At 44.2% G+C, this 11171-nt stretch overlaps 2 protein-coding genes across 2 annotated transcripts in view; one reads left to right on the plus strand and one right to left on the minus strand.

Moving 5' to 3' along the window:
- The first annotated feature begins 1995 nt into the window (after window positions 1–1995).
- On the plus strand, window positions 1996–2654 carry CEBPG (CCAAT/enhancer binding protein (C/EBP), gamma). Its single transcript, XM_010131876.1, has one exon. It carries the CDS (start codon window positions 2105–2107, stop codon window positions 2555–2557), a length of 453 nt encoding a protein of 150 aa, XP_010130178.1. The 5' UTR covers window positions 1996–2104; the 3' UTR covers window positions 2558–2654.
- A 5197-nt stretch (window positions 2655–7851) lies between these two features.
- Window positions 7852–11171, minus strand: part of LOC104489684 (xaa-Pro dipeptidase-like) — a gene marked incomplete at its 5' end in the record, with an annotated part of 38196 nt that continues 34876 nt past the window's right edge. Inside the window, one exon of the mRNA XM_010131877.1 lies at window positions 7852–8236. Coding sequence (XP_010130179.1) covers window positions 8087–8236 — 150 coding nt within the window. The remainder of the gene's footprint in view (window positions 8237–11171) is intronic.

Raw genomic sequence — 11171 nt, forward strand, 5'->3', positions numbered from 1 at the left:
GAACCAAACTGCTTATTCAGTTAGGACCTAAGACTTCAGTGTAGTTTGCATTTTGTGGTTTGTGTTTTAAGAGTTGGAATCAGGAAGATACTGAAGTCAAAAAGTTAGGCAGGTATATGTATAGTTGTAGCTATACAGATGTCAAAAAGAGTGGGTTTCTTTCTGCCCTGAAATATGAAAATGAATAGACTTCTTGATAGCAGGGGTGTGGGTATACTCACACATCTTCTTCACTTGTTTTAAGTGAAAAGACGTCTTGGTGACAGAGAATGTTAATTTTGAGTAACATTCAAGCCAAACTTCTAGGCTTTTCTCTGAATTTTACTGAACCACACTCGGCAGATGATCTTGTTCAGGCTCTCTCATTATGGGAGAAAATTTGCAATTGATCTAAACAGTAGAATTTTAACCTTTTTAATGATACCCCAGCAGAATGTAAACCAGCAACTCAGACTGCTGAGAAAAAACAAACAAGAACAGCAAACAGCTGATGAAGCCCTTAGTTGAGAATGACCAATGACACACAGCAGCTCATTTACAAACATCTTGCCACATCCATTCCTCAGCTGGACACAGGAGTAGTCATCCAGCTCCTGTGCTGTTACCTTTGCAAGCCGTAATTCCTGGGTGGACGCTGCCAATACTAGAGGGTTAGCGTTGCCCTTCGCTAACTTCAACTGCTTACTTTGCCAGCAGATCCTCTTGAGGACGAGCAAGGAGAATGTTGAGCATGTGAGTGTGACAGAGGGTAGGGCTGCACCGCTCCAGTGCAGTCTGCTCTTGGAGCTGGATTGCTTTTTGCCAGTTAGATACTTTTCTTTAACATGACGGGAACAGTGAGTACTCTTCATGGACCCATTGAGGAACTTAGAACAACCCTGTTCCTCTTTGCCTCTTCTCTCCCAAGCTTCTCTCCCAGGCATTTTGGAGGTCATCCAATGAGATGGCAAGAGAAGGGGAGCAGCTATTAGTCTTGCCAGGGCCACGTCTCTGCAGCAGCTGTGGTGAAGTCCTCCTTATGCCACCAGTTGGGTCAGGAGCACGCTGACCTCAGCGGGGAGAACCTGAGTCAGGTGAGAGGGCGTCCTGCTTGTCAGGCCCGTTTGTCTTCTGGAGAGTGGACAGTGACCCATGCAGGAGAACATATTTTGTGGACGAGTCAGCCGTGACTGCTGTCTTCCTATGGGTGGCAACAGTCCCCTGTCTTTGCCCTGCAGTGATCCTCACATTGCCATCACCCTGTGTTCCTGTCCCAGCTGCTTGTTAACGTACCATTACAGGCTGAACTTGCCTTACTTTGCCGGATTCCTTTCATGTCACTTAGACACAGCATTCGCAGCACACTATCTTTTTCCATTCATTATTTTTTTCCACTCAGTATTAGTGAGATCTTAGAACAGTGATCAATTTGGACATCATCTTCAGAACCAAGTGCTGTAAGATGATTGAGGAAAAGTGGACAGTCTGAGCACCTTCTCTCCAGAGAAAAGAGACCAGGGAGGAATTTGTCTATGCACACACCCAGAGGGATGGTCTGAAGAGGACAAGGATCAAGTACTTTTGTTGGTCAAGAGTCAGGCTGTTAATAGGTTTAAGCTGCAGAAGGAAAACTCCAGTCTGAAAATTAAGAAAATTATTAACTGGAAGAAAAGTTAGACAGTGGAACCTGTTGCCAAGACAGAGGTTGTGAAACTGGAGATAGTCAAGGCTAGGCTAGACACCCATCCATCAGGGATGCCTTTGGAATATCTGAGTAAAGCTAGTGAACAATGCAAACAACTTGACTAGATGACCCAATAACAGTCCCTTCCAATCCAAATACATTTGAGAGGCTTCTGAAATGTAGTTGGCAGCTTGTCCACTTCCAGCACAGTTGTGACGGTTATTGCCGGACGTGGTCATCAGTGGTCATCAGTACCTTATGCTAAAGCCAGCGACATGTAAGATTTTAGCTGAAGTCAGCACATTTAATAGAATTTTTTTTTTCCTACTAGGTTCACCTTGTCCTTAATCCATGTGAAGACTTACTGGAAACACCTTTGAGAAACAAAACGGTCCTCAGTCTCCTAATATATTCTGTTGTATCCAAGAAGAGCCTGTCCAAATGAGCAAGACACCCCAACAGAACGCCACTACAGATGCGAACGGAGTAAGTGTGATTCACAGCCAAGCACACACCAGTGGTTTGCAGCAGGTTCCCCAGCTGGTGCCTGTTAGTCCTGGTGGTGGAGGCAAAGCTGTGCCTCCCAGCAAACAGGGAAAGAAAAATTCCTTTGTGGATAGGAACAGTGATGAGTATCGTCAGCGCAGGGAGCGAAACAACATGGCAGTGAAAAAGAGCCGGTTAAAAAGCAAGCAGAAGGCACAAGACACACTGCAAAGGGTCAACCAGCTCAAAGAAGAAAATGAACGTTTGGAGGCAAAAATTAAGCTCCTAACCAAGGAGCTGAGTGTACTGAAAGACTTGTTCCTCGAGCACGCGCACAATCTTGCAGACAATGTGCAACCTGTTGGCACTGAAACCACCACAACAAATCCGGAAAACAGTGGACAGTAAATGCTGTTGCAACCTTATGAAATGAACTCTCAAGGTGCAGCTTGTCAGCAACATCCATGCAGTAACCAAGCAAAAACTCTGTTCTTTAACCATCATTTTGTGGAGACTTTTTTCTTTCAAGCATCCTTTGTGGAAGTTTCCTTCCTTTTAGGTTTAACACTGAAAATTTGATACAATTAAAGCAGAAACTCTTCAGGGTATTTGTTTTAGATATTTTTTCCTCTAAAAGATTTATCTAATAAACGCAGATCTAAATTCATGGTCATCGAGGAGCTTAGTATTAGGGAAATAGCATTTTCACAGAAACGTTCACTTACCTTCTTAATAGTGTGCGTGATGGGAGGAATCCAGCAGAGTGGTTCACTGTAGTGTCAGAAACTTGTAATTGGACAAAATCTCTTAAATACCTTTTAGTCTGTTTAAGCCTTTTGTTTTCTCCATTACATATTACAAAACTGCAAAGGCCATGGGGAGTATTTGCTTTCCTGTTTGGTGGGCTGCTTTAAATCTGCAGAGCATGAAGTCCCATTAAATGCCACTTAGGTCTTTCCAGTTATAGTTAACGGGGAGGGTGTAGTAATAGTGAGCTGGGATGCTTACTGATGTTTTCTAGAAAATAGCAATATACTATGTTGATATATACGGGCAGTTAGCTTCCAAATGGCAAATGAGCATGAAGCATTATGTACAACAGGTAAAGCAGCACATTGACAAAGTCTTTTATGCCTGTGTTCACCCTGCTCATAGAGTGACTTGGGGCCTTATAAGAACAAGGTTTGGGTTTTCAGAAAATACCCAAATGCTAACAAAAACTGTGCTCTGTAAAGCTGCATTCTTGTTGGGGTGCAGGTATCTGGAGGAGCGTGCAGCTTGGCTAAGCAGTGACAGGGGTCAGACAGCATCTGTTCAGCCAGAACGTATGATCATTGCTCGTTCACAGTCACGTCCATTTTCATGGCTGTTCAGATTTACAACCAGGATCTTACAGAAATTCACAACGATTTTAGAAATACATGGCCCTAGTTTGAATGAATGAATCAGCAGGATATCTACAGCCATCATACAGTTGTGGGAAGGAGTATCTTTGGTCTTGTTTTATTTTCATGAAAGTTTTTCTATAGCAACTTTTAAAATGCTAATGCTAAGTCTTTGCAATGATCCATAACGCAGTGGTATGTACTATACTGAGGATTTACACAATAAAGCAGGAACTTTGATGTAACCTTAATTTATTTTCATTTTTAAGTATTTCATTGATGGTATTGTTGTGTCACATTTAACCTGTGTGTCTGGCTAGTAGATTATTACACTGTCTTAATTTCCCTCCTACACTACCTTTTTCTGTAGATTATTCTGTAGGACGCTTGTTTGCTTTGTATCTGTACTTAGGAAGAGAACTTGGCTATTATCTCTATGAAGATACTGTTAGAAACTGAAACCTTGAAAAGTTCTTTTTGAATTTAAACTTTTAATACATGTGGAAAACTTTTATGGATTGTTTTGGATTATGGTAGCCTTTTTAAGAAGGGATGTTTTTTGGTTCTAGCTACAGCTTAAGTAGGTAGGGTTGAAATAACAGAAGCTAATAAAAACCTTTTGCTTCTAGTTCTGGCCTCATTTTTCCTGTCCCTTTTCTATTTCCCTCAAATGCAGAGGTGCTCACCTCAAGCAGCTATCTTTGAGAAGTCAGTGCAACAGTCTCCCTTCCTCTCTTCCACTCACGTTTTTACTCGGTGCAAAGAATCAGTTTGGCTGGATTCCTGATTCAGCCAAAACCCAAAATGTATGACTGAAAATGTATGACTGAAAACGTACTGTAATTAAAGGGGAGGGTGGGGCGGGGTATTTGGTGGTGGGAGGAACAGAACACCAAAAAAATCACCCGAAAGCATCTCATTTGCTAACTGTGGTCCTACCCTGGTGCGAAAGGCAGGAGCTAGTCTTTCCTGGTTGTCTGCTCTGTGGCTTGGGACCGTGGGGCCCTTTGTCCTGCAGTTCATAACAGGCTGATGTGGGGTCCTCCACTAATAACCAGAACAGGTGCTCTAAATCTCTGGCATTTATTTCTGACCTTGGTGGAAGTGTTTTTTTAAATCTCTTTTTGGGGGGGTAGTACTCTTTCTGATGCTCTGGAGGTTGACTTCTCCACCTGTTACTCCTCACAGCTCCGATTCCACTTCCTTCTTGTTTAAAACAAAACCACCAAGTTATGAAAAGTCATTTGTTTGCACAAGGACATTTCTGGCTTGGCAGTCTCGGAACTTGCCTAGGGAAGCATGTAGGCTGTGTGGAGCACATCACTTTAATATGCGAAACCATGGACCCAAGATTATAAAAAATTATTATTTTAAATCTAGCCTTAGCGAGAGTTTCGTTGCAAGAAAGGCATTAGTCTATTGTTCTAAGCCCCCTCCTGCCAAACCAGCTGTCTCAGACCTCCAAGGAGCAAAGGCAGAGGCAAGGCTTTCCCTCTCTTTGCCCCACGGTGGAGCAGCCCAGGCTGTGTGACAGCAAAATGTGTCATCCTTACCCCTCCACTGTAGGGCACCGGAAAACACCCATACCTAGGTGACTTGGACTATTCTCTCTTGTTCCTAAAGAAAGGCTGGAATAAATACACACTGATACAAGAAAATCTCCGTGTAGGCCTATAAAAGCTGAGGTTTTCCTTTTAACACATTTTTCTTATCTGTGACAGAACACGGTGGCTGTCACTACAAAAAGGAGCATTAAAGCACTGTACATTTCACCAGGAGACCTTCCTCCCATTTTCTCACTTCACACCTATGAGAACAGGTCTGCTCTAGCCTCCACGAGCACTAGGAGGCTCTACTACTTCAAGTACACCCTGAGCTCCAGCAGCGTCATTTGGCGTGGCAGATAAATCCAGAGTGCACCCAACCCCAGGGAGCTGAAGCAATTCATTAGTTCAGAAGTGCTCAGACTTTTCCAGACACACAAACTTGCTCAACATAACACACTTTCTGATATTTTGGTGCCACTCTATTGAATCTGTTTGCACCAAGGTGAAACTTCATTTGGGAAAACATGATCACCAACAGCTTCAAATATCCTAATGCAGTCAGGAAGTTTGCCATACCCTGTACTTCACCCCACTAATACATTTTAAGTGTATGAAACATCACTTTGCCTTTTCTAAAAAGCTTACTTGCCCCCCTCGCCCAGAACACACTGATTATGGAGGAAAGTGGGAGATGGTGCACCATCCCTGACCAAAACTCATCCATGTCTCGGCAAGCAGAACGACAGAGGAGCCGGTTATGTGAGCGGCTGCTTTCTCCCCAGAACCCGTGGTAGGGTTGTTCGCTGGTACATGTCGAAGCAGAACCAGTTCTGTCTCCTGCAGCATGCAGGACTGCTCGACCTGTTCTGCAGCAGCAGAGCCCAATATTTGCCAAGATTAATCACAGGCAGGGAAAGGCCTATTAACTAAACCGGGGTTACGGCTCAGTTGAAACAATTCCAAAACTCCCTTTTTTTCAAAATCCGTGAAGCGTTACTGTAACAGAGTAACTGCTATTGAACCAAGCAGCAGCAGGTTTCAGAGTGCCCAAAGCAGGGAGCGATCCCATGGGTGTGTTCAGAGTGTGCCACAGGAAAGCACTTGGATATGGAAGGATCAAGGCTGAGGCCACAAGCACCGTCTTGCACTGAAAAAACCTCCCGAGTTTAGGGGTAGACAAGTCCGGAGCAGTGCCAGTGTAGCTTTTGTGTTCTCATACCTGCAAAGCTACCAAAGGAAAGCCTGACGGCCTCTGCACAAGCACTGCAGTTTGGAGGTACGAGACCTGCAGTCATCACGGAAGGAAGCATTAGTGCAGGTGCACACACAAGCCGCAGATTTCACCCCCTCCCCTCCTCACCCCTTCCCCTTCACAGTCAAGACCTGCACTTACCTCTTAGAGACCAACACTAAGCAATCTTTAAAAAAGGTAAGCAGGCTTATTTGTTAATAAAGTCACATTAAACATAAGGTGTGAAGTCCCCTGGATTATTTCACAATGTGTTTCTTTAGCCTCCGACGTGCAGTTTCCTCTTTAGCATTTCCTGTTTTGGGTCACCAAGCCATTATGAACAAGGGCAGGTTCTCGTAAGCCACACAGTATCTTTTGACACTGCCCAAGCCCATGTTGTGCTGTATGCCCCATGTAAGAGAGGTGCTTGCACGCACCCAGAAGCTCACGGTTGGTCCCATCACCTGCATGCCAGCTCCAGGATGTGAACAGCAGAACCGCGATGCTGAGATGATTAAGTCAGCTGATCCCTTCACAGTTGGAAAATCCTCATCTGGCAAGATGAGATCTGGCAAGACCCAGAAAGGCCCTGACATCCTGCTGTGACTTCAGTTCCCTGACACGGCAGAGGGATGTTCTGAAGTGGCTTTGCAGTCAAACTGTGCAATGGAGCCTGAAGACTGAACAGGAGTTTTGATGTATTCATAAAGCGAGTAAGATTATTTTTATGTAGTTATAACAACTAGTGCTATTTTATGATGCAAGAAATGTATTTATTTTCCTGCAGGCTGATGAACACCCACAGTAAAGAAAGGCTTCTCTGGGTAATTTAAATCTTGCATGAATGGAAAATAATTTTATGACAATTATTAATATGTTTGTGGTGTATCCAAATAAAATTTACATAATTTCATTCTGAACTGGCTAACGCTGGACAATTAAAAATAACTCTGTCATTCTGCACAGCATATGCTGAATGACCATGAGCCCGGCACCGAAGATACTCCCTTCTTCTGATTTCTAAGGCTCATGAACACCACAGGATCTATGTTTTTAGGGAACAAAACAGATGGCCAAATCTAGTAAGCACTGGGCTGTGTGTGAAGTATCTATACACCCTCTATCCAGAGGACAAAAAACTGGCTAGCAAAGGGTCAAAGTTTCAAGAGCACAAATTGGCAGAAAGGTCAGATAAAGAAGCAGGAACAGGAACGGAAGAGCATAATGATCACAAAGTTGTGAGCATAAATGGATGAATTTTAATAAAAATCTGATTCTCTTTACTCCATTGACACTGAAATGAGATTTATAAGAAAAATATTAAGTGTCATTATGTCCACTGAGAATAGCTGATTTTTCTTCTGTTTTTTGCAGTATTTGTGACGAAGTTTAAAAAAGGACTTAGATTGCTACAATTGCTGACAGCATTCAGATAATCCCTTTAGTATTTTAAAGAGTTCCAATCACCAAAATTCATATTTAATTGCAAGATATGTCTGAGCTGAGATTTGCAGCAGTATAAGCCCCACTGATAATGCAGCAGGGTTATTCAGGTGGTAAGGTAAACTGCTGATCACAAGCAGCAGCAGCATTCGAGTTACCTGGATATCAAGTGCTGAAGCCTTGTACCTTCATTGTTAATGAATGAATCATTCCAGCTAATAGCCTGCCTGCCTCTCTTGCTATTAAGAATTGGATGCATTTTCTTTTATAGACTGCAGCATTATATCAGAATGATGACTGATTAGTGAGACAGTAAGGATCATCCTGAAGTTTACTGCTTTTGGCTGGAGAGGCAGTCAAATGACTTGGCACTGCTTTGGCCCTCTGCCATGAAAGCCTCTATTTCTTCAACAGTACGCGGGACGCACGTTAGCAGCTCCATTCCACTGGCTGTCACTGCGATGTCGTCCTCAATCCGGACCTGTTACAGAGAACACGCAGTTACCAAGATATTCCAGCTGGGGATTAGAAGCACATCAGGCAGCGACAGCAGCGAGAGCACCAGGCGCGTTTCAGTGTGTGGTGTTGATGCAACACCAACATACTACAAGCCCCAGAATTGCCCATCCACCACCATCTGCACCGTGGTGCAGAGCTCTGTAGGGCCCTGCTACCCTGCTGGGATCACACAAGCTCCATGGTGACAACCAGCAGAGTAGCCCCGCAAGAGATAGTGGCCCTTCAGGGGACTCGGATGGTGCCTTTGCTATCTCTGGTACACCAGGGACAGGCTGAGTGAGATGCTGCATCAGTGAGCTCGTGCTGTGTAATTACGTATGGACCAAAGAATCTCAAACCCCTGACATCAGGAGCAGCAAAAGGAACATTCTCCCCTGAATTTGCCTCCAGCCTTGCTAGTGCATGGCTTGCTAAGGACGGGTTCAACCACAGTGCCTCCTGACACAAGAAGTGCCTAGTCTTGAAGCAGTCCTGTTGCTGAGCTGCAGTTAACTGCTCTGTGCACTTAAACATCACATTCTCTTTTTTTCTAGATACAGTCAACTTTCAAAGGAGGAACTGAAACAAGAAAGAGCTTGTAGATGATATTCACAATACTGAATTTTAAGCTGATGAGAAAGTCCTAAGCAGATCAGACATTCCTTTGAAAATATGATCACTACATTTAAAATCACGCAAAGAAAGAGCAGATCCTCTCAGTTTTCCAGCTCTTGTTCTGTTAAAATGAAAAGTGTGCTCCATTTCTGTTTGACTCTAATCTCTTCTTACCAGTAAATATGCCTACACAGTCATTTCCCGTTATCTTATCAGAAAAATGTTAGTAAGTCGCTAAGCTGCAATAAAAGCAATTTTAGTAAGGTGTAAATCCAAGAGAACACAAACTCTGCAGACTCCCACCTTACAGTTGCTTTAATTGTTTCTGACCTCTTGACATTTTCAACTAAAAATAAAGCTGGTTAACATTTGTACTTCTGATTGCAAAATAATCCTTTTGTTCAAACAAATGAGTCATCCAGTCCTTATTAAACTGTTTAATGATGTCTTTGCCAGATTTCTTTTACTTGGTATCAAGTGAAGTGTATTATAAAGCAGAATTAAATAAACAAACTCCATTGAGTTCACACATTTGATTGGGACAGCTGTAAATTTGAAAGGGGCAAGGCTTTTTACACTTGGTGTGCCTGAAAGGCTGGTGCCTTGCTGCAGAAGAGGAAATTAGCACCACACTGAACGACTCTGAGCTCAAACACATTCTACCAGGGTGAGTTTTTTGATTCAGTGCTTTGAATTTGGTCAGCTGAGCAAAAAATAACCAAGGATTCAGCAAGATGGTCACATTGCATCTAAAGGTGAATCGTGCCCCCTCTGCCTCCCAGCAGCCCCCAGTCCTGCTGGATCTTGGGCATGGACACAGTCTGCCTGGGTGGACCAGTCCCAAAAACCTGCTGGTGCCCGGCAAGCCTTGCAAAAGTGCCGGAATCCAGGGGGTAGATGTGGTGACTTGGTAAAAGCCAAAGCATTGCATTGGCAAGGACACCAGTGGAAATGGAGCTGGGCACAGCATTGATGTGGAAAGTGAAAATATTAGAGCAAAGTAAGTCTGAGAGCAGAGGGGAAGCCAGGCAAAGCTAGGAGCTGACTTTACAGAGAGAGCCTCTTCCTGAGCACCACTGGCTTCACAAACCTTCCCCTGCTTGAGCTGACATTCCCCAGCGTATCTACTACAGAGACATAATCAGCTACAATTCATATGCTTAATCAGTAAGATTAGCAAAAAAAGAAAAACATTGGTGTGGTCCAGTTCAGTGTTTCATGCCTTCACCAATACCTCAGCACCCTCTGAGAAGACCGTTACCTGAAAGCAGAGCCGATGGAAGTCAGACTAAGAGGGAGGGGTAAGAACAAGTGGGACAAGGTGTCTGTCACTTTCTACAGAAGAAAAATCAGGATGGGGAAGGAGCTGGAAAATGGAACTAGAGTGATAAAAGGAGCCAGGGGAAGGAAGATACTGTGAGGTGAGACACGACTGACAAAGAGAGGATGGACAAATACAGACAAGACTGGCTAAGGAGTCAGGAAGGGAGATCCTGGTGGAGGTGAGAAGCAAGACAACCTGAAAGAGGAGAGTGCAGGGAGATGCTGGAGCTGTCTGAGCTGGGGAATTGAGAGTTACCAAACAGGGGAGGATGGGGAAACCTATCAGTTTGGAGTGCCACACGCGGCCCGTGGGGGCCTCACCCATCACTCTTAGGAAAGGTCCAACTCTTTCTCTAGAATCTAACCATTTCTCTGCCTGGATGAAACTCACCTGAAAAGTGTAGTTGCCAACACAGAGAAGACAGACTTCTCAGTCAAACTGCCCATTTTTCCTTTGCCTAAGAGCAACACAAGTGTAGACGAACACAAGTTCTCAAGGGGGAGGAAATTTTTTCACGTGCTCTTTTCCTTCACACCCTCCATGCTTCACCCTGGGCTTAAAATCATCGGCAGCAAGAAGCAGCTTCAGAGGACCTGCAAAACCTTCCCTACAGGAGAGTCTGGCATTTGGTCTTGTCTTCTGTCCAAATGGACAAAAGATACTGGATCTGCCTGGCAAGGTTCCCTGGCCTGGGACCGTCTTTCCCAGTGGGGGACAGTGATTACGAAACTCACTCTCAGAGCTGCCCCTGTTTGCAGTCTCATTGTTGAACAGTGCTGCTTGTTTCAGGGCTACAGAGTGGTTTGGAATCCAACATGGCTTAAAGGAACAGCAAACTGAGGTGTGAGGTTCACAGCACCGGCAGCTTTCAGGAAACAACAGCAGCTTTCTGCAAACACTCCAGGGGAGCCTTTGCTTTTGTAGTGTGAAATGTCATGCTTCAAAAAGCACTCCTGCAGAGGTGAAGTGGCCAGGAATG

The sequence above is a fragment of the Buceros rhinoceros genome, unplaced genomic scaffold (assembly GCF_000710305.1).
Source record: "Buceros rhinoceros silvestris isolate BGI_N320 unplaced genomic scaffold, ASM71030v1 scaffold4052, whole genome shotgun sequence".
NCBI classification, from domain to species: Eukaryota; Metazoa; Chordata; class Aves; order Bucerotiformes; family Bucerotidae; genus Buceros; species Buceros rhinoceros.

Coding starts and splice junctions, on each gene's coding strand:
- CEBPG (XM_010131876.1), top strand. CDS start 2,105: ATGAGCAAGACACCCCAACAGAACGCCACTACAGATGCGAACGGAGTA.